We start from the raw sequence: 24,219 nt of genomic DNA on the forward strand, positions 1-24,219 counted from the left end.
TTTATTTATGTTGTATTTTTTCTGTTATGCATTTTACCAGAGATTGTTTGTAAGTCAATTTACAATTCATTGTAAATTCATGATAATTGCACTGCCATTTTAAATTTCTTTGTTTTATGGTGCTGGATCAAAATTGCTTGAAGAAATTCAATTTTGCACATAATTAGGCTATTATTCTAAGACCCACTGACATATTTGATTCTGGGGTGAATATCACAACTTTGATAAATGTTGTATTTCTTTATTTACTAAAATTACAAATACCTACATAAAAATACATCATGATTTTATTATAGTTTACTCTGATTATAGTTTAGTGACAGTCAGTGGGTTTATGAATAAATTCACTTAAAAACAGGTCATATTTTGCACTTCTTGCATCCTTGTATTTTAAACAAAAGAACTGTCCTGCTTTTTTCCAAGAATGATTTCAATATTCAAATTAATGAATTGATGGATAATGAAATAAGCAATCACATTGATTTATTTATTAATTAATCATAAACAAAATATTCTAACCAGTTAATAAGTGAACCTCATGATGAAGAAGGAAAAAAATACTTAATTTATTTGAAATTACATATTTAAACATTTTCTGCCATAGACAAATACCCTAACTAGAAATACCATCAAACAATCATTGTATTTAATTTAACTCTAAAGTCACAGTGTAATATTTTTTGTACAACATGATTGAAATAGGTTGGATTCATTTATACTCTCAAATTTGCAAGATTTTGGAAATATCAACACTGTTTTTTACTACGTGCTGTCTCATGCCATGGTCAGCAACTATAAATAAAATTTGTTGACAAGCTTGACCCCTGCCAAGAACTAGTGCAGGAAATTAAAGAACAGAATAAATTGATTGTCAACAATATCATCCTTCTATAACAATTACACGTTTCAAACCTTGAATTAAGTAATAAATTAATATCCTGAAACATTAAAACAGATATTTTTATCAATTTCATTGGGATTTATATTTTGGATCAATAAATGACTTTTAGTTGGGAATGGTTTAAGGAGGGCTTCGCTTACATGGACTATTTTTAATCGGAGGATGACACTTACTGTATTTTGCTAGTTATCTCAAACTGACAAAGTTGAAAGTTAGAAAGACAATTAATTTTATGTCTTTGAAAGTAAAGATAGGAGTCAAGTCATAATGAAATTTACATAATTATAATGTAAATCACTTCAAAACAAAGAGTAATAAGTTCTATATAAGTGTAATAATTGTTATTATTAGTATTACATAATGAAGTATATATGTGTGTATGTAATCAAGTAACCATGCTTATTATCTGATTGTGTTTGTATTTCTGTCTTCCTTCTTCCCCTAATCTTGGATTATTCTGTGGGACTATCCATTTAAATTTCTTTCGCACTTATTATTTTTCATTATAAAATATTTCTTTCTCTCTTACTACATTTTTTTCTTCTACATTGGTATTAAATACTTTTCCACTTCTATTTTTTTTTTTACTTTTCCTTGTTTTATATTTCCTCTACTCCACCTTCGTGGTCGTGGTTTGTCTTTCATATTTCTGACTTGCATCTCTCTTTTACCTCATCAATCATTATATCTTTCTGTTCCTATTTCGTATATTTTCTTCCTTTTCATCTATCTTGCTTTAAATGTGTTTCCATCTTCATCTTTACATTTTATTTCCTTCTATTTGGTATTATTCCTTATTATATCCTTCTCTCATTCATTCTCTTTCTTTTTCATTTTTGTCCCTTCCAATATAATTTCTTCCTTCCTTCCTCCCACCCAAACGCTCCTATTTGCCATCCAAGTTTGAGCAGCATAAGGTAACTAGTGGGTTTGTGTAATGCACCTTGCTATTTGCATATTGTATGTTATTTCCATGCTTAGCCCCTCCCACAAAATGCATTACTCATGAGGGCATGAGCTGAAGCATGTAAAAATTGCACCTTTCTTTATGTAGTATTTTTTGTTATTTTTTTTTAAATATAATTGCTTGCTTTGCTTCCTTTTTCTCTCACTTTTTAATTTTTTAATGTATTATAATAATGCTTGTTTTTGTTTTTAACAGTTTCTTTGTCTTTGACTTTGGTTTTGAACATTAGGTAAAGGAATATGGGGGGGTAAAGGTTGGGAGATAAAATTAAAGGATACATGATATTTTGGAAGAAATAGGAAGAAGAATGAGAAGTTTGGAAAATGGCAAGATAAAAAAAAATGGTAAAAATGTTGTTCATCACAGAATAAACAGGAACAATGAAAGTGTTATGGCCTTTGTCCCATGATGCCTTTATTGTCCTTTGTATAATATTTGCTGTTCAAATAATTTTTTTTTCTTGATAAACACTTATCAGTTTATTGGAAGTATTAGTTGGTGCTAACTACATGTATTACTAGTGGAATGAATGTAGTTGGTCATTGCATCTATTGTGGGTAACATCCGGGCCCTATTTTACATAGCTTGTTACAAATGACAAGCTACAGCTACAAATCACTGAAATCCTGCAATTTGCCAAAAGGCCATGAGCAATCTTCATCTCAAGCATAAGTTGTTATTGATTACATGTTTATGAAACGGGGGATGTCGTAGTCATGATACCTATACTGAATATGCCATTCGTTCATTAAATGTCAGCTTTAAGTTGTTAATTATTTAACAAAATTTTTTTTCACTCATTTATATATAATTGGATTATTTCTAGTTTGTTGTTTTTGTTAATTTTTTGCAGTTCCTTTTGGACAAGTATAACAAGTTTTTAATTGACGTGTTTTCTTTTTCTTTACTTCTAACCTACTTTGATTAATTACTGGCAACATGTTGCATCTCACATGATATTGTTTGCATTATTTTATTATCCATTTCTATTGTTACTTTCATATTCATGACTGCATTTTATAGTGCACATTGGACCCATCGCATGGAAGTTTAACATTGATGGTAACTTGTAACTAAGTTTGAAATCTTGAGTTTGATTGGCTCATGTTACCATAGCAGATACCATTGATGTTACAATCAGTGCAACAGTGTACTGCTTGTTCTCTTCTACTTTTGACATTATTTCATACTTCTCTTTTACTTTTTATCCTCAGTTTCTTGTAATTATTGGATTAGAATTTGCATTTTTATTTTTCTTCACATTTTTATTTGCATGTTAGTATGCTATTGTTTGATCTTGAAATTGTAGGTTAATAAACAAAATGTCTTTTTTTTTTAAACAAGACTCTTATATTAGTTTTTCATTTGCTACTCGATCTACAACACTTTCATGAGAGAATACTGTTTATCTGTTGCAGATTTGCATCATGATTGTTAAAAATAATTTAACAAGTACATATTCCATTTGAAATTTTTTAGAAACCTTTTTAAAGCCCAGGTGAGGTAAATGGGTACCGGTAGGAAGTAATTCCTTAAAAAGCTGTGTGCGCTATGAACGCCCAGCTTAGCCGGGTAATATAGGAGTGCCTTGAGCACCTAACAAAGTGGATATGTGCGCAATATAAATACCCTATATTATTAAAGCCTTCCAGTATTAAAGTATTTTTATAAAATTATCAGTACTGACACACTTCTTTATAGACTTTATCTTAAACTGACAATTTTGAGATAGAAATGATAAACTGTCATACATGATAAATATGAATTTATTTGACTATTTTTTTATTCATGTAGATTTAGTTTAGTGTATTTTATGCAGAAATCTCTTTGCCTATTTTGCCGGTCACAGAATCTTGTAAGAGACGCTGTCACGAAGATGGAGGATGTCAGGTCACTCTTCGAGAAGCGACGGGAAGGTCTGAAGAACATAATCGCCAAGTTTGAGCGACCGGTGGTCAAGATGGCCCCCGTGGCCCCCCTCCAGCAGTCCCCGCAGTCCTCCACGTCGTCCACACCCCACAGTTCACCCTCGGCCGGCAAGCTAGGTGTCCCACAGAATGGTAACTCTGCCCCTCTATCACCCAGACAGAAACACAAGAAAGGCAAGGGACAGAAGGTAAGTCATTGTTTATCATTATTATTACCAATAATAATGATTTTTTTTTTAGATCAGAACCTGAAACTGAAGTCCACTTTTTATTTATGTCATGGTTTCACTGGTTAAAGGTCAAGTCCAACTCAGAAAAATGTTGATTTGTATCAATAGAGAAAAATCAGACAAGCACAATGCTGAAAATTTCATCAAAATCGGATGTAAAATAAGAAAGTTATGACATTTCAAAGTTTCGCTTATTTTTAACAAAATAGTTATATGAATGAGCCAGTTACATCCAAATGAGAGAGTCGATGATGTCACTCACTATTTCTTTTGTTTTTTATTGTTTGAATTATACAATATTTCAATTTTTTACGAATTTGACGATTAGGACCTCCTTGCCTGAAGCACAAAATGTTAAAATAACTCCACGTGTTCAGGGAGGAATGAAACTTCATTTCACATGACAATGATGAGAAAATAAAAATATTTCATATAATAAAATACAAAAGAAATAGTGAGTGAGTGATGTCATTAGTTCCTCATTTGCATACAGACCAAGATGTGCATGTAACTGTTTTGTGAAATGAAGGGAAACTTTAAAATGCCATAACTTTCTTATTTTACATCCGATTTTGATGAAATTTTCAGTGTTATGCTTGTTGAATTTTTCTCTTTTTATTCAAATCAAGTTTTGTTGGGGTGGACTTGTCCTTTAAACTGACTCCAGACCAAACCCAAAATTATTTGAGTAGGTTCTTTTTTTTGTCTGTATGATTGTGACCGTAGCTTAAAAGAATGAAGGTGACATAGTCTTAGTTAAAGGCAAAGATGATAATTCCTTTCATCAAGTTGCATGCTCACAGTGAAGCTTACTAATCCTTCGTAACATGTCTGAAGTGCAATTCGTATGATTACTTTGAAACAACATTTTCTCTGGATTTAAAGCTAAAAAGTAAAGGGGAATTTTCTGTTTCCTAACTTGGAAATAAATAATTCCCTTTGTTGTGTTGACCAAAGATAAAGGCAGTCAAGATTTTATTTCTGTAAAATTTCATGTCTTGTTTCACAGCTGTTGGACTTTTAATACCCTTTCTCAAAGAGAATAGGACTAATTAACTTTTTTTTCTTTCCAAATATTATTTTGAGAAGAACATGTTTATTCATTTCTTTTTCCTTCTTCAAGAAAAGTAGGAACACCTAAGTTACACATTTGAGTTAATTTATTTCTATTCCATCATTGGTTTCTTTTTAACCTAACAATAGTAAGATGGTTTAAATAAATAGTACCATTATATGTTTGCATGGTTTGGAGTGATGTTCCCAATAGGATATTATGTTTAAGTTCACATATTTTTTCTTCCCTGCTTATTGTTTGATTTTCTTTTGTTTTCTTTTCTTTTCTTTAATTTTTATTCTTTTTCGTTACAATTAGCTGCAACCATGGATTGACTATCAACCTGTTTTTCTTTTGCCCGAAGTTAGTCAAATCTGCTTTTAAAAATGCAACAAAAATCAATAACATACTTTTCAAGATGCTTTCATATTCAATTTTTGCTACCATTTCTTCTAAAGAAATGCCACGCATCAATTACAAAACTAGCTCTATATCTGTTTAAATCATTTTTGGCTTTTTCATTTTATTTATATTTTTGCATGTGGGGAAGTGCAGGATGATTTTCTTTGAAAAAAAATGCTTCTTTGACAAGAAATGGTGCATATATATTTATAGCTTATCATTTTGTAGTGTTGCAGAAATTGTGGTTGAGAATGTGGGATATATCTTATTGGATATTTTGCTTTCTCGATCATTCTTATATCTGGAACTTCATGGTTTAAAATGCTTTCTGATGCTGCTGCTGCTTTTTTAAGCTTTTACTATTTACTCATGGAAATTCCTTTTTTCAAATTTGATCAAAAGAAATAAATCAACAATTGTTTTGTGCTGTGAAATGAGCTAAAAATTCTTTTTTGTTCCTGTTGAACACATTATCTACTAGAACTCTTAAAATTTAATCTGAGATTTAGATGCTATACTAAAGTTTTGAGTTATCAGTTTTGTAAAAAGGTGAATATTTAAAGGTTTGTTATGGGCTGTATTGCAAAATGTTTATTAAGGTCTTGACAATTGCAGAATAGTTACAATCTTCCACTAACTAGAAACTTATGATGGTAGGGTGCTTGAAGGGGATAGCTCGGGTGTACATTTTTGGATCTCATTTGTTAGATTATGTTGCTATTTTCAGCTTATAAACCTTCCTCCTCACCTTCATGCATTTATTTCTTCACCATTTGGAAGTGATTGAATTATTTTTCGAATTTTATGCACCACTTGGTGTCGGTTTTCAACAACTTTCATCCCCGTGATGTGAGCTTGTGTGTATCTGTCTGACTCACAGTCACCGTTAGATTTAGATGCTTTATTAATAGAGTTGTGGAGTAAGGTGGAGATAGACATCTATAATGCTGGTGGGAGAGAGATGGATAGATAGAGAGAAGGGGGATAGAGAGAGAGATTGAAAGAAGGGGAGAGAGGAAGATCGAATGAGAAGGGGAGAGGGAGAGAGAAAGAGAGATAGATTGTCAGACGGGAAGACAGAAAGAGAGGAAGAAAGGCACTTGTATGTAGATATAAAGGATATTAATTTGAAGAGAAAGAGTAAAGAGAGAAGGAGAAAGAGAAAAGAGGAGAAAAAGAGATGGATGGATGGAGAGAGAGAGAAATGGGGGGTAGATATAAAACAATACGAGTATGCTAATGTGACAATCATAATGAAGGCAATGTAGAAACAAGAAACTTAAGAGATAGGAAAAGTGGAAGATGCATAGGAGGAGCATGAATATAAAGGGAGAGAGACAAAGAATAGGGAAAAGATACTAAGCAAGAGTGAGCATAAAGAAAGATGGCTAGAGAGAAGGAGAGAGAGAGCAAGAATCCTGTAATTAGAGTAGGAAACTGAGTCAGTGTTGTCAGGAACAGGGCTTGCATGAGAGCAGGTATATATCCACCATCAATCAATTTAACCTGTACAATCTGGTCCTACATCCTAAAATCATATTCTACTCAACCGCTATTCAACCCCAGAATCTGGTCCCACCATTCTAAAAATGCAATCATACTAAAACTGATTCGAAACCCTAAGCTGTTTTAGATCTACCAGTAACACAGAAATGCTGATTTTGCAAATGAAAATAACATTTGTCATAATTTTAATCTGCTCCAGATACCATGAATGCAAAGCATGATATATATAATTTCAGCTCTCTTTATTCATGATATTGTCAGGTTTCAAAGCAGGTTTTCAAAATAAATATATAACATTCATTAAAATTTCTTGAAATTTTCATTGAAACTTCAATCTTTAAACAGCACACATGTATATTCATCAAACCTTAATGTAGCAATTGGAGAAAAATGATAATTACCATTTCAATGTCCTATACTCTACTTTACAAATCAGATGTCTTTATAAAAATAATGTCACCATACAATATTGTTGTTACATATACCATTAATGGTATGTTATATATTACAGGACAGTGAAGCAATATGTGTGATGATAACTAGTTAGATAATCATTAGCCAGACTGGGTTAACACATTACCTACTGGAAATATGTGGACTGTACACCAAGCCTAGTAGAATTGTAAAATTCAGTATTCAACAGGTTAAGAAGGATGAGTTGGTTGTCTGCTGTCCTCCATGATCCTTGTCTGTTTTTTCCCCTGCCCTGTTGATTGTAAAGTTCGTCCATTGAGAGTCATGGATACCCTGTGCCCACAGCTTGGGACCTGTTCTTGCACCTGGCCCCCCTTCCAATAATTATCACAATCCCCCCCCCCCCCTTCCCTCCAAAATGAAATTTAAGACAAGACATTAGGAATTAGGTTTGCCAAATTGTGAGGACTCCTATACCATGACCTTCTCAGTATCAAATGAGGACAGGGTTCTATTTTGCTCCTAAAATTTGATTTAGTTTATACAGTTTTGTGGATTGGCCTTTTCGCCCTCATAGTGGATGACCTGTGGCTGAAACTGATCAAATTACAGCAAAACCTGTGAAAGTCGTCATTAGGTATTAGCGGATTTAGTGAGGTTTTCTTTCTTTCCCCTATGGTTCATTACCAAGCCCTCTCAGGTCCATTTCCAAGCACCAAATCCTCGATAATACCTTGCTTCCTCACTGTCAATTCCTTGGATGGAAATACTGTAGAGATGGAGGGACAAGTTTCGTCTGGGAATAGCTCGTCATGTTCTTTGCTTTGTTCTGGGTGGCTCGACTTGGTGAGAAAGCTTTGGTAATCATCAATTATGAGCCAGTGATGGGTGAAGGCAAGGGTCTGAGTCATCATGATCATGACCTTGTATTAGTGGGACTATTAGAGTAGATTCAAGTATGAGCTAATTGTTGGATTGTATTACAACAAGTGCGGAGAGTAAGCTGTTTCGAGCCTCTTGATTCTTCCAGTGCTGTTTGGCATGCCAACTCTTCTGTTATGGGGGGGGGCATATATTTTATTCCTGGTGCCTACTACCGTAAGAGTTGCTTTCAAATGCAACTTAGAAAAGAAAATTGATTGCAAGTTCCAATGTTTATTCCTGATTTGGCTAGGATATAAAAATTTGTTTTAGCACTTTTTTTATTTCTGTAACTAATCCGAGATTACCTAACGCTGTAATTAAAATTATTCATTCATAATGGAATTTCAGGTCTTCAGTTTGCACCTTCTTGCATTCCATTGTATTTTGACCATAATTGTCCTTTGACCATGCATGCACTTTTATGCTGAAAGAGATAGCTCCTTAAGTAAGGGAAGGCTGGTAAGTTGTGACACTTTTTGCATTTTGCATGTTAGAATTGATATGACTAGTAATATTGTAGAAATAAGTACCTTGCCTTTAAATTTGATTCTTGGGAAATGTTTTTCACCTATATATAACTTTCTACCCCCACACTGAAGGTCATCGTGACCTTTGAAAAAACTGATGTCAAATGGCTCAACTTGCCCCATATATGGGGTAAGTTGTGCCATCTGGGGTAAGTTGAGCCACAAAAACTATGTACAAAATGTATGCAGGAAGAACCAGGATGTCAATTTTTCATTTAAAATCTTTTCACTTGCTAATTCTCAATAATACTAACATCTTCTAAAAGCAAAAGAACTGTCATGTGAATTTGCTCCTTTCTGCCTGCATATCAATGGCTTTTTACGTTTTTTAATTTTTTTTTATTATACATCACCATAAGAATTAACATGGCTCAACTTGCCCCATGTTGATTTTGCTTAAATTACCCCAGTCCAAACTTATTGCGATATTTTCACATCCACACATTTCTTATGCATTCATCATGTAAAAAAGCTATGACAAGAATGAGAATCCATGCCTGGTCTAACAATATTGTTTGTATTTCTACAATATATTTAAAGACGTGTTGGTCAAAAGCAACTATTTCACACCCTTTTTTACTTTTTTGGCTGAAATGTGTATTTTTCCCTCTAAAAAAGTACTTTTTGTTTAAAGTTTGAAATAAAGTTGTTGGGTTAAGGGTTATGCAATGGGTCATCAATACATGACACCACCACAATGTTTGACTCATTCTTTGGTAGCCTGGGGGTGGTGGCTCAACTTGCCCCTATGCTCAACTTACCCCGCCTTGCCCTACTTAAAATACTAATTGTCACCATGGCTGTACACAGACAGTTTTTCCAGGGGGGCAAGACACAGAAACTTTTTGAAGAAACTCAAAAGCAAGGGAGCGAAGCAACCCGGCTTGCTATTCGAGAAAGACCAGAAAAGTGGTGAGCTCGGGAGCATTTCATCAACATTTTTGTCTGACAAGTTGTTGGATCCGACAACTTTACTTGATTTTGATTTGCTGAGTAGTCCTGTTACCATGGTAACTGCCTGATGAAATAGGACTTGTCGGATGAAAACTCTGACAATTCCTTTCATGAATCGCTACTTAGATGGTCTGCATGGACAGGGTTTCTTTGCTAGATGTTTCAAATGAGGAAACTGTTCAAGGGACGTATCATCTTTACGGTTTTATAATAGACAGGTGGGAGGTTTGCCTCTGACATGCAGAGAATCAATAGGTTACTCATTGTTTTTAAAACAGATGAAAGCACATGTGATGAATCGTACAACTTGCTCATCCCCCATCTGTTTGATATCTCTTATATGATCATTGATTGTCCATACAGTCTTGCAAGAAAAATGTTACAAATTGTTGTATGACTAAACAGAGTCTTCCAGGGACGCCTTATATTCTCATCATAAACCTATCCTCCAATTATCCGCCTAAGAGTAATGCGGATAATTCAATAAAAATTGCGTTCATAAACTCCGAAAAATAAGCCGCATTATTTTTACGAGCGCCCGTCCTGAAAAAGGCGGATAATCGCCATGACAACTGGACACGCCCCCTCTGATACGGTTGTGTTGGAAAAGGGTGACCTTGTGACCGCAACATGGCAATTATCCGCATTATTTGGAAATGCGTTCATAAACTCAAAATCTTATCCCAATGCTGCTATTATGCGGATAATAGCAGTATCAGAGTGAGGCGGATAACTCTTGTCCTCCTCCAATTTTACGACCAAATTATGCTGCTTTTAGCCGCCTAATTCATTTTAATTGGGTTTATGAAAGGGACGTCTTATATTCTCAACACGAAGAGAGGCCTCCCCTTTTGCTTTGTTTGTATGTTGACTGTGATTGATATGAAACAGGGTGGGATGTAGCATTGTCAGTGATATTCCCTGCTTATTTGTTATAAGCTACTGAAATACTTGCATCCAATTGGCTCTGACCAAAATTGTCGGTGATAATCACTATTTGTTTCATCAAATGCTCCACGGTTCCTCCCCTACCAACATTAATTGTATGTTTACAGTCACACCAACGAAACTGACTCCAGACCGATCAGAGGTATTACATTATTTCAAATGATGTCTCATTGATCGGTTTGGAGTCATTTCTTTTGGTGTGACCTGTGACCATAGCAGAATTTCCACCACCTGTCACCTGTGGTAACTTTGTTTGCTCTTAAGAACAGGTTATGGTTCCATGTTATTTGCTCCAGCGACAATTGCTCCGCTGCAAATTCCACACATTAAAGGGGAATGAAACCTTTGGAACAAATAGGCTTGTGTAGAAACAGAAAAATCAAAGAATAAGAATAAAGAAAGTTTGAGAAAAATCGGACAAATAATGAGAAAGTTATGAGCATTTGAATATTGCAATCACTAATGCTATGGAGATCCTCCTATTGGCAATGCGACAAGGATGTGTGATGTCACTGATGAACAACTTTCCCTTTGGTGGACTATAAAATACCCTTAAAATGTCTCTTTTTGCTTTTTCTTATGATGATACAAACTCTTTATCCATGATGTATTCTTAAAAAATATGTATTACATGCCCTCATGTAAACAGAACACATTATTTATCAATAGATGTGATAAAAGAGGCAATTCTAGTGAAATATATACCAAAGTAATGGGAGAGTTGTTCACAAGTGACATCACACATCTTTATCGCATTGCCAATTTGCTATCTCCATAGCATTAGTGATCGTAATATTCAAATGCTCATAACTTTCTCATTATTTGTCCGATTTTTCTCAAACTTTTGTTGATCTGTTTCTTGGATTTTTCTGTTTTCACACAAGCTATCTTGTTCCAATGGTTTCATTCTCCTTTAATGGAATGACCAACTTCATCCCTGGATTTAACACTATACCCTATCCTAAGCCTAACATAAAACCCTATTGCAACCCTATCCCTATACCATAGACGAAATAAAGCCTGGAGCAATTGTCGCCGGAAGAAATTGTTGTCACCCAGTTTATCGAGAAAAAATATACCCCCTAACAACCTGACTACTGTTCTTATTTATTGGCATGCTAGACATGAGGGGTAAAGTGGGGTTGAAAAATTACATTTTTTTCTTTCAAATTCCCTTTTATGCCTCAAGACAGCCAATACAATTACTATATGCCCATCTCTCTCTCATTCTCTTTGTTTTACTCAGTTTATATCTGTTCATCTTACTTTTTTCTAAGTTTACCTATCCCTATCTTTCTCACTGTATCTCAATCTTTTATCTCTTTTACTCTTTTATTTTATTAATGTCTCTGTCTTTCTGTTTTTCAATACCTCAATACAGGTATAGTCATTTTATAGGAAGAAGAGGATAGAGAGAGGGGGAGCAAATTGTCTTTAGAACTTGAAAATATATCAATTCATTGAATTGATTTAAATAACTTTATTGTCCATAATAAGCAAGACAACATCGTGTCTGGAGAGCTCTACCTTTAAAAAAATCAGAGTTTAATTCCAAAATTTGTTTATGATACTTATATCCAACCATTTAACAAATTCTTCAAAAAAGGTTTTTTTTATTATATCTGTCTTTATCAGTAACTGGTACAGTTAGAACATCCCAGACATTTACAATTATTCATCTCCTGGAATGCAATATTAGATATATTATAAATCAGTGAGACATCTAGGAGGGATGGAGAGGGAACTAGAAGAGGCCTTGAAAGAAGAAGATGTCTTTCCTGAGAAAAAAAATATCAGATTTAACATGAGTCACAAGGAAGAGTTTAACATTAACCACAGGACATATATTTAGGCGTGGTCAATTTTAGTTCTAATTTGTGAGTACACTCAGCAAGAGAAAAGCATAATGACATCGATTTTAGTGATATCATTGATTTTAGTAATGCTGCATTCAGATGATCGATTAATTCCTGAACTTGGTGTAAAGCTCATTTTATTGATTGAATGGAACATTATGTAACAACGTCACAGTTTTTGCTTTCGATCTTTTTTATCATTTTTTTTCTTGGTTTTGAGGGCTCATTTATCTTGGTAATTCTTGGGTAAAACACATAGTATTTTCTCTGGCCAGTCTTCCCATAATTTTGAAAATAAAAATATAATTCTTTTTCTTTCTTTCCTGTTTTTATCAAATAAAAACATTCTTTCTTGCATGTTTGGTAGTGATAAGGGATTTATGGATTCCTTCAAAACATGTTTTTGTTTTAGCAGAGTGATTTTGAATTGGTATAAACTAGTAGTTTAGATATCTGGGCTGGTTAGATGATCGTTCAATCTATTATTTCATTCACTTATCATACATTTGCATAATATCACAAACTTTTGGTATGCATGCTGGTACATAGATGCAATTTTGCACACATCAACCTATCACAAGAGCATCTTCAAAACTGAGATAAAATGAAATAATTTTAAAAATACCAGCCCATCTTCAGATATGGTTATTGTTTTTTGAAATATTAGGCTATATTTTTTCTTTTCCTTTTATTAGCTTGGTTTAGATACATGCTTCATAATTAAAGAAAAACTATATAAATCAAAACGATGTAGTGTTATTGGATTGAGTCGTATTTGGCTCCCCTACATGACATTTAATGATAAACTCATCCATGGAGACCACTAATGATTTATTATTCTTATTACATTCACTTCTTCAGTAATTACCTATCATAGGGATCAGTAGCTTAGTTTACGTCTAAAGAAATATACGTAGGTAATGAGGTCTAATAGCTCCATACCAAAACACACTAGCATATTGATTTGGTTTCCAGCCTAGGTCACCTGGCACAAGAACTTTTGAGCATTTCATGAATATCTTCTCAGTGATTTTCACTAACTAATTAACTCTCAGCAAATCAGATAAAAGTCTTTTGCAGTAGTGATTTTTTTATCCATGAAAAGCTCCCCATCTCTTCCACTACATCAAACAACAGAATGCATTGGAGTCAAGGTTTGACCCAATGATGTCCAAAATAGTCCTCATAATTTGCTAAAGATTCCCTATAAATTGCTCCTGGGATCAATAAAAGTGTCATTTGGCAGGAATGAAGTAGCAAAACTAGCTCCTGCTCATGAGTAATATATTCAAATATAGAAATAATCCCCCTTCACTTTGTGAACGTACAAATAAATAAAGAGGAATTATGACTCAATAAACATATTGACAAAAATCTTTTTTAGTATTTGATAAGAAGGCAATTTGAAATTTTAACATTTCCTTGATATGATTTACATCTATTTCTTTTCCTTTCTTTTCTTTAGTTGGACCGTAAGATTGAGATTATCCGTGATGACTCGCAACCCTTGAGTTTCAGCAGTGATGGTGAATTCCAAGATGATGTGGATTGTAACTCTCTCAGTTATAAGCGCAGGTATCATGATGGCGATGATGGTGATGATGATGATGATGGTGATGGTGATGATGGTGATGATGATGATGATGATGATGGTGATGATGATGGTGATGATGATGATGATGGTGATGATGATGATGATGATGGTGATGGTGATGGTGATGATGATGATGATGATGATGGTGATGGTGATGATAATGATGATGATGATGATGATGGTGATGATGATGGTGATGATAATGGTGATGATGATGAAGATGATGCTGATGCTGATGATGATGATGATGATGATGATGATGATGGTGATAATGATGATGGTTATAGTGGTAATAATGGTGATAATGATGAAAGTGATGATGATGATGATGGTGGTGGTGATGATGGTGATGGTGATGATAAGGGTGATGATGATGATAATGATGGTGGTGATGATGGTGATGGTGTCTGATGATGCTGACATAGTAGTAATAATGATGATTGTAATGTAATGAAGGAGATGTTGTTAATTAAACAAATATATCTAGGTGTTGTTCAAAGTTCTTAACGTCCAGCATTCTGTATATTTTATTCTTTTTATTTACATCTCCTTTGTATTGCTGTAGAATCAAAATTTGTCACAAAGGATGATAAAATATAAATTATTTAAAAACTATCAATTTGCTGAGATATTGAATGTCTACACAGTGTAGCCAGCATAGAGATGTATACAATTCACCCAAATGCATGCATATTTAAAAACATGTTATCGCTGCACTAAATTCAATTTAATTACCTAAAAGTATATTTATCCTTCCGTGTGCACCTCACTGTCATTTTCTTTCCTCCTCTGTCTCCCCTCGTGAAGAATTCTCATGAAAATGGGTGTTTGTCCCAAGTCCTACGCCCACCAAGACAACGGTTTCCATCACTTCGTTATGGAAAAGAACAACTCCAATTCCTTTAGATCCCTTGCTCAGTATAAACTGAGGTCAGTCTGGCGCCCTCTATGGTCTGACTGCATGTAGGCCTGTCTTGCTTGCTCAATTCTCTCCGAGATTGCCTGATGTCTTGTTACTTTGTGATGTAGCAGCTTGTTTGCATGTTGATCTATAGGATGCCTACTTGATTATTCCATCACAGTCACAGTTCCCTTGAATATAAAGCTTTCAAATTTTAGGCCATTGAAAAAAAAATCTCTTAAACAGTTGAAATATTTTTTTTAAGGGAATACGTTGAAATAGAACTTTTTTTATGCATGCCATGGTATGATACTGAATGCCTAGAAACTGATTAGATATATATGTATGTTTCTTAATTTCTTATTGGCAATGTTTATGCTTGACTTAATCATTATAACTCACTAGTAGACAAATCCTAAAACCCTCTGTTTGATGCACCTCCAGATTCCCTGATCTTCTTTTCTATTTTCCTTTATTTGTCATTTTCTAGTGCACCTTGAAGTCAAATTAATACATTTAAGATCAAAATTTTGTTTGCATGGAGAAAAGATACAATTGACACTATGATATTTGTTTTAATTTCAAATTTGAAATGGGGAACTACCAAGATAAAGCCACAAGGCCTTGGATGATGTGCACTTCCCAGACATTCATGTAAAGGATAATGAAAACAACAGAAGCAACATAAAACAAATACTATAAAATCTTATGGTACCATTAAAGTAAACTTGATATTGATTTTACAAGAGAGGAAATGAAAAGAAAAAAGAAAAAAGCTTCAATTATCTCTTTACTTTTACTTGAACATCATAGACATCACTGCAGGTTTATACATGTCTACATGTATGTTTATATGGAATATATTTTAGAGGCATGCTCAACTAAATTTCACCGAGGTGAATACATTTTTTCCCCCTCAACTTCTATGAATTCTGAATAGCATGCTTCTTTTTTTTGCATTTGTGTCAAATAAATCAGTGGCTTCTTTCATAAGGAACTGTCTATTATGGTAATTACCATAGTAACAGTACTCAGCAGCCAATCAAAGCCTAGGATTTCAGTGGTATATTAATACTATGAGGGAATTGATTTTATATTAGTTACCATAATGGCAAAATTATTACAAATCTTTGCCTTTGTGAAATGGACCACTGACATCCTATTTTGCATCATCCACTTTGCTGTAGTTATGGATCTAACCCAAGAAATGAGATATTCATGAAAGATTCTGATAAATTAATTCATTATTTTTTGGTTAACAGACATGTGGTCAAGGAGTTGATTGAGACAGAGAAGATCTATGTCAAGGAGTTAGAAGCGGTTTTAACCGGTTACATCCGGAAGATGGACAACCCTGGCCTGTCAGAGCACATCCCACCCTCACTGCGGGGAAATGCAGATGTACTCTTTGCCAACTGGGAACAGCTTTACAACTTCCATAAAAGGTACGAGATGGTGAGGGGAAAGGGATGATGATGATTGTGATGATAATGCCATTAATGGTGAGGTAGTGATGATGAGGTGGTGATGATGATAACGGTGGTAGTGGTGATGGTGGTGTTGGTTGTGGTGGAGGTGATGTTTGTGGCGATGATGGTGGCGGAGGTGGTGGTGGTGATGATGATGATGATGATGATGTTGTTGATGACGATGTTGATGACGATGTTGATGGTGCTGATGATGATGGTGGTGGTGGTAATGATGATGATGATGATGGCGACGATGATGATAATATAATGGTGATGATGATGATGATCATAGAGATGATTATGATGTTGATGATGATGTTGGTGGTGGTGATGATGATAATGTTGTTGATAACGTTGAAGAAGATGTAAAATTTTTGTAATGATGACAAGGTTAGAAGTTTATAATTCAAAGATAATAAAGGTGGAGCTGGTGGTGATGATGAGGAGGAGGATGATAATAATTTGATGGTGGTGATATTATAGTGGCTGTGATTTTGAGATGATACGGTCAGCATAAAAACATATTAGGCTGAGGCATTATTTGTGATCACACTTTGGTATGATGTAATGCCTTTACTGTTGCTGTTAATTTCAAGCATCCGTTTTACGCTCTAAAAAGATTGAGTATTAATTACCCAATATTGGGTAGAAAGGGAACACGCATGTTTGCTGCGTAATTTTTACCCCCTCATATTGGGTAAAATGTAAGTTTAAAGGGTGAATTTCAATGCAACATTGCATAGAATTTACAAATTATTTGGTATCATTTTACCAAGCAAACAGTTCCCATTTTACCCAATATTAGGTAAACTGTTTTTAGAGTGTACCATTTGTCACCAACTCCATTTCCTTGTTTTGGGTTTTGTTTACAGTAAATTCTTAGTAGAACTGGAGAACTACAGGAATACACCCACCCTTGTTGGTAAATGCTTTGTAGATATGGTGAGTGAGAGATCTAAATATTGGTTTTGTTTTCAGTTTTAGATTTTTTAATTTGAATTTTAGATTTGAATTTAAATTTTAGATTTATTATACTCCAATCTGTACTGATGTTCGTTGATAGAAAGATGATTATATTACCCTTCATGAGTTTACATGTCTCCTCAAATCTGAAAAATCATCTTACAAGCAGATCCACCTCCCCTTTGACTAAAAGAAAAGGATGTTTTTATAGCTTTATTACACTCTTTTATCCCTATGATTCTTTTAAAATAATATATATATGTATATATATTCTTCATTGGTGCACTAAGTAGTATCAGAAGGAAGGGGGTTCCCCCTAAAACATTAATTTTGTAAATTTTCCAATTCTTTTATGGGTTTTTATTTCAGACCTGATATTTTTGCATGTAAGGTTTTGTCGGGAAGTATCATCGTTATTTCCAAATCAAGAAAATTGTTTTCAGATGTTCTTAAACCCTTTGTTTTGTATCACAGAAAGATGAGTTGGATCATTTATACAGTGTCTATTGCCAAAACAAACCAAGGTCAGAATTATTCAGGAGAGAATGTGGCACAAATAACACATTTTTCCAAGTAAGTCAGTGAAATCTCTTAAAATGATTTTGTTTCTTCTCCCCTTATGAATCCTTCCATTTCCCTCCTCTCTTTTTACTTCATTTTCTTATTCATTTCTTTCCCTGAGAATCACTTGTTTCTTCTCCTTTTCCTTTCTAATACCAATGACCATTTTGTTGCCTGTTGTTTGCATAAAGCAGAGATAGAACTTTCCATTTGGGGTGAAAGTATTTTTTTTAATGTATCTACTTTAAAAAAGAGTATCATAGAAATACACTGTATTTTTAATATCATGTGAAAGGTGAATATAATAGAGTTTAGCTCTCTAACGTACTGTTCATTTCGATTTGCAATGTTATGTTTCAATGATTATACAGATATTTTATATTGGCTGATTTCAATGCTGTTTTGACATTTTCATATGTACAATTAAGGCTTTCTTTCATATGTACAATTTATGCTTTCTTTATTAATTTCTTTATTTTATGCTTTTGTTCATTCAGGAATGCCAAAAGTTATTAGGTCACAAGCTTCCCCTCAGTGCTTACCTATTGAAACCCGTTCAGAGGATAACAAAGTATCAACTCCTCCTCAAGGTAAGATAGCATCAAATCATCAAATTGGCAACTATATGGGGTGCTGTATACCCATTTTTATTAAATCCCAATTATTTGTTACTTTTTCCTCTTATTGAAATAAATCACCTTTTAAACTATATAAAAGTTTAGGACCTTCAGCTTATTACATGAATTATGTAGGTCTATTTCAAAGTTACCAAAGTATTTTTTGTGTTCATAAACTGTTATCATGAATAAAATCAACATGTAAATCATGTTTGAACATATGAACTGTCATGTCTCCTGAATTGAGGTAAATTTCAAAATTCAAAGTTTTTTAAAAAAATCACAATTTTTATATGTTGTTAAAATGAAGCAGGAATCTTTCCTGGTTATCTGCCTGAAATTCTTATTGCCTCGGCCGAGTGGTCTCAAGCACCTGACAAGATACATGAAAGTGTAGTGAATCAACAGTGCTCTTTTATCCTGCATTAAAATACATGGAAATACTATATGCATTCTTAGTAACTAGGTGTGCTCTTTTCTTTAATTATTAAGGGGTAAATGATACCAAACTACCTCCTTGTTGCCCTTTATAAATTTACCATCATTCATCTCCATTCCGATCCGGAAGCATATAGAATTTAAAATACCTACCGTTACTTGGAAAGTGTTAAAACAAGACCTTGCCATGCCTTATACACCAGCTTGTTAAGATTATCACACCAGCCACTTCTTAAGACTCCCAAGACACGTGTAGCATATGATGCACAGGCTTTCTCTGCCTCAGCACCTTCTCTTTGGAATAATTTGCTATTGAATTTAAAAATTCTACCATCACTGGAGACCTTTGAATCTTCACTGAGGTCTTATTTTTTTGAACAGTAATTGGCACTTTGACACTCATCCGAACTCTCTCATTCTTTCTTTTCTTGTGTGCCTCAGAATAGATTAATTCTAGATAGATGGTGCTATATAAATGCCTATTATTATTATTTCTACCTTTTTGTTGTATCATTTAGGAGATGATGAGGTATTCACCGATGGAGAAAGGAGCAGATGACCTTCAGTCTGCTCTAGACTGCATGCTAACAGTACTCAAATACGTCAATGACTCCATGCATCAAGTAGCCATCACTGGATATGATGTAAGTACATTCTAGACAAGAGCTAAAACCCTGAATTTTATGTACGTTCTTGAGATTATACAAATAAATCAGTTGAAAGAGAGCTATCTGAGCAAGTGCAGACGAGGATTTGCCTAACAGTGCAACACTCAATTCAGACAAACTGGGGGCACGACAGTAAGTTAAGAGCGACTATAAGAACGACTGGTGATCCTTTCTTGTGGTAAATGATATTGACCATTGAATGTTCATTGGTGATTATTTAGCAAGTAAGAAAGGTTCACCAGTCGTTGTTAAAGTTAACTTACGAACGCTTTATGAAACACCCACCTGTTTTCCTAACACCAAGTCATTAAAGAGCCAAATAGTACAGCTTGTTTCTAGGTACTTGTAGCTGAAAGGTGTATGCAAAAATTAGAAGCCAGGGGGTATTCAGTTTTCAAAAGAGGGTAAAAAGCATTTCATGATGCATCTCAGTTTTTTTATGAGTGCATGATAAAGTGCACCAAAAGTCTTCATGTTTAAAATGTCTGGATATTTGGAACATGGGTTATCTGCAAACTATTCTGTTGCCTTGATGAAGCAGGAACCTTGTTATATCATGTTTGCAAAAGTAATAGCAAGTAGGAGGAAAATGTCAGTTTTTTAAAAAAGACTGTTTCTAAAGGTGTACTTAATGTTTTTTAGCTGTGAGAGAAATGTAGTGGGATATCATTACTATGAAATCAATGTGAATGAAGGATTATTTAAGGTAAAATATCCTTGGTGTTATTGATTGTGACTTATATACTTGTTCCCCCCTCTTTTTGTATGTGATGAAAAAGATAAATTAATCACATTGTTGAACAAAGACCTTTATTATTCCTATATCATCTCTTCACAGGGAACCCTTTCAGATCTGGGTAAGCTTTTGATGCAGGGTCCGCTCCATATGTGGACGGAACACAAGAGTCGTCACAACCTCAAAGACATCCGTCAGAAGCGGATGCAGCGTCACATCTTCCTCTATGAGAGGGCGGTGCTCTTCTGCAAGAGGCGAGGGGACATCCGCGACAAGACATTCTATGCCTTCAAGAACAGTATTTCGGTGAGTTAGTCCTTTTTAGTAAACTATTTGATAATCTTGTTGTTGGTAAGGGACAAGTTGTTGCTGATGAATACCTTCTCGATTCAATCTTTGCTCAAATTGATTATAGGTAAAATATATTTATTTTTTTAATCACATGAAGAATGTATGTCTGTTTTCTGATTTATAATACTCTGAAATGATCATGACCTGAACAGATCATCATTCAAATTTATTAAAGATTATTACAAATTCTATTTGTGAGGTCTCAACCCATCAAAGTCTTTCTTCATTTTCCAATCGAAGTATTGACTGATGTTTGTTGTATTTCTCAAGTTTGATTTTAATCTTAACTCATTTCTATATTTTGTTATGTTTGCAGACACCATCATTAGGTTTGACAGAGCATGTGAAAGGAGACAAGAAGAAGTTTGAGTTGTGGCTCGGTGGCAGAGTAGAAGTATTCATCTTACAGGTAATTAGGAAAATGATAATGGCAGTGATGATGATGACAGTGATGGTGGTGGTGATGATGATTGTAATGATGAGGATGATGATGATGATGATTATGATCTTGGTAGCAATGATATGAATGATGAATCAAAGGGGAGTTTTAGAAGAAAACTCTCTCTTGATGTAATTTCATTTCACTTCTATATCCATGAGAATATTAAGAGTATCATTTGTATTTTTTGTCACCCTTCAAATCTAGGCACCAACAGAGTCTGACAAGATTGCATGGACCAAGGCCATTAGACAAGCTCTTTTAGTCACCAAAGAACCAACAGGTATGAACAGAAATACTTGACGTCTACATGTATATAGGGGACCTTTCAAATATAACTTCCTTATTGTCGTTTGTAGTTGTCCTTAAAATTTAAGTAAGATATTCTCTTTAGAAATGTATTAAATAACTTGATTAGATGTCTAGTAACATTAGTGCAATTCATGCATGTATATGTACTTCTGACATTGTAAAGGGCTTCATAGAAATTCTCCAGATGGTTGATAATAGTCTCTGTGAGCAATCTTTTCCTTCCATCCTTTCAGTACTCATGTTTTAACATGTAGCCTTCAGCTGTGGGGGACACGTGTATTTCAACTATTTGTGCTTACTAAAATGAAAAAAAAATAGGTAGTCAGTTGGTGAATAAGAATGATTTTCTATTGGGAAATATGTGTGATCAAAATAGAGAGATGGTTTTTCTCTTGATATATGGGATGATAGGTATGGTTGCTGAATTGACCTATTTTAATTTCTTCAACAAAGATCCTTTCCCTCTTTATGGTAGTTAATTTTGATCATTCACATTAGTAACAAGAATATTTCTAGTGGACATGGGACGATTGATGCTTTATTATTATTTTCTTGTAATACATCGATTGTCAAAATTTATTGGTCAATACCAATTTTATTTTCAATCAGGGAGGAAAACTGCCCAGAAGCCCATCATAGAAAACCATGTAGAAGTTCTTCAAGCCAACACCAACGCGGGTAACAACAACGGTCTCTCTCTACCATCACCGACGAGTGACTCGTCGTCAGCCGGTAGCGCGAACCCGTCGCTTACGAGTGAGCCCTCGTTAGAGAACGATGAGGAGTATGATGACTGGGGCAGCGCAGAGTTCACGGATTCGGAAGACGAGATATTAGATCGGGATTGCTTATCAGAAGTGAGTACTGGAAGATCATAACATTTCTTGCTCCCCCTCTCCTTCTCTTCATTCTTTTTTTTTCTCTCTCTCTCTCTCTCTCGTTCAGTCACCCTGAAAGACTGCAGCTCCCTCTCTTTCAACATTGTTTACTCTGTCCTCTTTCTTTCTCTCCCTTCATCCTTCCCTCTTTCTATCTCTCTCATATTCTCTCTGTCCCTGACACTTTGTCATGTTCATTTAGGTACTGTTCATAACACTGAATTAAAAATAAAATAATACAGATGTATAAATGTGAATAAATAAGAATATTTTTATTTCAAAAAATTCAAAATAAGAAGATACAATTTTCGGTCTTTATTCTTTTTGGGCTTTCTGATTCCAAATATAAATTTTACAAAATTTATAACAACATTAAAATAGCAACATCAATACCGCAACAATTTTCACGATAGCATTGTTGTAGTTTCTGTTAATCTATTTCCCTGTTTGTTCCTCTTTGCAGCCGGTTGATATGAACCAATATGTGGTGCTTGCAGAGTACAACGTCGTTGAGCCCGGGGAGCTTGCCGTGCAGGAGGGGGAGATCGTTGACGTCCAGAAGGTCGGTAAAGCGGGTTGGTGGCTGGTTCGGAAACACACCAGCAACGAACAGGGCTGGGTGCCAGCCAGCTACCTGGAAATGCTTGCTAGTCGCATCTCACGTTCAAACCACTCCCTTAGCAGTCAAGGTTTGCATGCTTTTTCCTTTTGTTTATGATTTTACTATGATTTTGTTTATATTTTCTATGATTTGATTTTTTCTTTATGATTGATTTCTGCAGTTTGATTTTTGTATGATTTTCTATTTTCATTTCTATTGATCATATGATTTTTTCCCCATTGTTTTTCCATTGATAACTTTACTTTGTATTTTGATCTAGCAATTTTTCATCCTACAAAGAGATCAAGGTTTATTGTTGATCCCCTGTTTGCTTTCATTTTTTATCGTAACATTCTGCTTGTCTCCCTCCTTTTCAGTTATGATTCTGTTTTAGTTTGCAATTGCCTGCTGTAAGCATTGCGATAGAATAAACAAATTAAGTCTTAAGAGGGGAATCCAACCCAAATAAAAAGTTGTTTTTAGAAGAAAAAGCAAAAAGCAGAGAAGTTGAATGGTGAAAGTTTGAATATTATCAGAAAAACAATAAGAAAGTTGTGAATTTTTAAAAGTTGTAAAAATTGGTCATCCCTATACCCATGGTGACTTCAAGTTAGCCCAGTTTGTGATGTCATAATGATGCAAGGCGAGGACTATACTCTCACTTTATCCAATGTATAAAATGGCTCAAATGTTATTTTTATCAAAAGTTTTACTTCAAATTATATTTTGTTTTAATGAGAACATAAAACAATATGATTCCTGGGTTGTATTTTGATTCCTGTCCCAGGCTGGGGAATAGGTACTTGGGAGATAACCACAGAATCATGATAATTAAGTACATGACCTATGGAAAAGTAGTTCTTGCTTCTTGTCATAATTTACTTACCCAGTTGCCAATTTGAAATCTACATAGTCTTGGGAATCTCAATTTTAAAGCAGCCATAACTTTCTTATTGCTTGTCCAATTTCTTTCAAACTTTCACCATTCTGTTTTTCTAATTTTTCTCTTTTTCCAATGTAACATTTTTTGACCGAGTTTGGATTCCCCTTCAAGAGAGCAAGTATGTTCCCCCTGCCTAC

At 34.4% G+C, this 24,219-nt stretch overlaps 1 protein-coding gene across 11 annotated transcripts in view; it reads left to right on the forward strand.

Annotated features, from left to right (window-relative positions):
* LOC121429483 (guanine nucleotide exchange factor DBS-like) overlaps positions 1 to 24,219 on the forward strand; it is a 114,868-nt gene that overhangs the window by 85,629 nt on the left and 5,020 nt on the right. For 7 of the 11 annotated variants that reach the window (XR_005971939.1, XM_041626508.1, XM_041626509.1 and 4 more), the window contains 14 exons: positions 1,804 to 1,818; positions 3,718 to 3,984; positions 14,077 to 14,186; positions 15,013 to 15,135; positions 16,369 to 16,551; positions 17,448 to 17,517; positions 18,013 to 18,111; positions 18,597 to 18,689; positions 19,673 to 19,798; positions 20,661 to 20,864; positions 21,226 to 21,318; positions 21,556 to 21,631; positions 22,270 to 22,517; positions 23,002 to 23,227. Coding sequence is in view for 10 of the 11 variants with exons in the window: in XM_041626508.1 (XP_041482442.1) it covers positions 1,804 to 1,818; positions 3,718 to 3,984; positions 14,077 to 14,186; positions 15,013 to 15,135; positions 16,369 to 16,551; positions 17,448 to 17,517; positions 18,013 to 18,111; positions 18,597 to 18,689; positions 19,673 to 19,798; positions 20,661 to 20,864; positions 21,226 to 21,318; positions 21,556 to 21,631; positions 22,270 to 22,517; positions 23,002 to 23,227 (1,933 nt within the window). In the remaining variant the exon portion in view is untranslated. The remainder of the gene's footprint in view (positions 1 to 1,803; positions 1,819 to 3,717; positions 3,985 to 14,076; positions 14,187 to 15,012; positions 15,136 to 16,368; positions 16,552 to 17,447; positions 17,518 to 18,012; positions 18,112 to 18,596; positions 18,690 to 19,672; positions 19,799 to 20,660; positions 20,865 to 21,225; positions 21,319 to 21,555; positions 21,632 to 22,269; positions 22,518 to 23,001; positions 23,228 to 24,219) is intronic. The other 4 variants (XM_041626516.1, XM_041626515.1, XM_041626517.1 and 1 more) reach the window with 3 other exon arrangements.

Source organism: Lytechinus variegatus, chromosome 16, assembly GCF_018143015.1.
Source record: "Lytechinus variegatus isolate NC3 chromosome 16, Lvar_3.0, whole genome shotgun sequence".
In the NCBI taxonomy this organism is placed as follows: Eukaryota; Metazoa; Echinodermata; class Echinoidea; order Temnopleuroida; family Toxopneustidae; genus Lytechinus; species Lytechinus variegatus.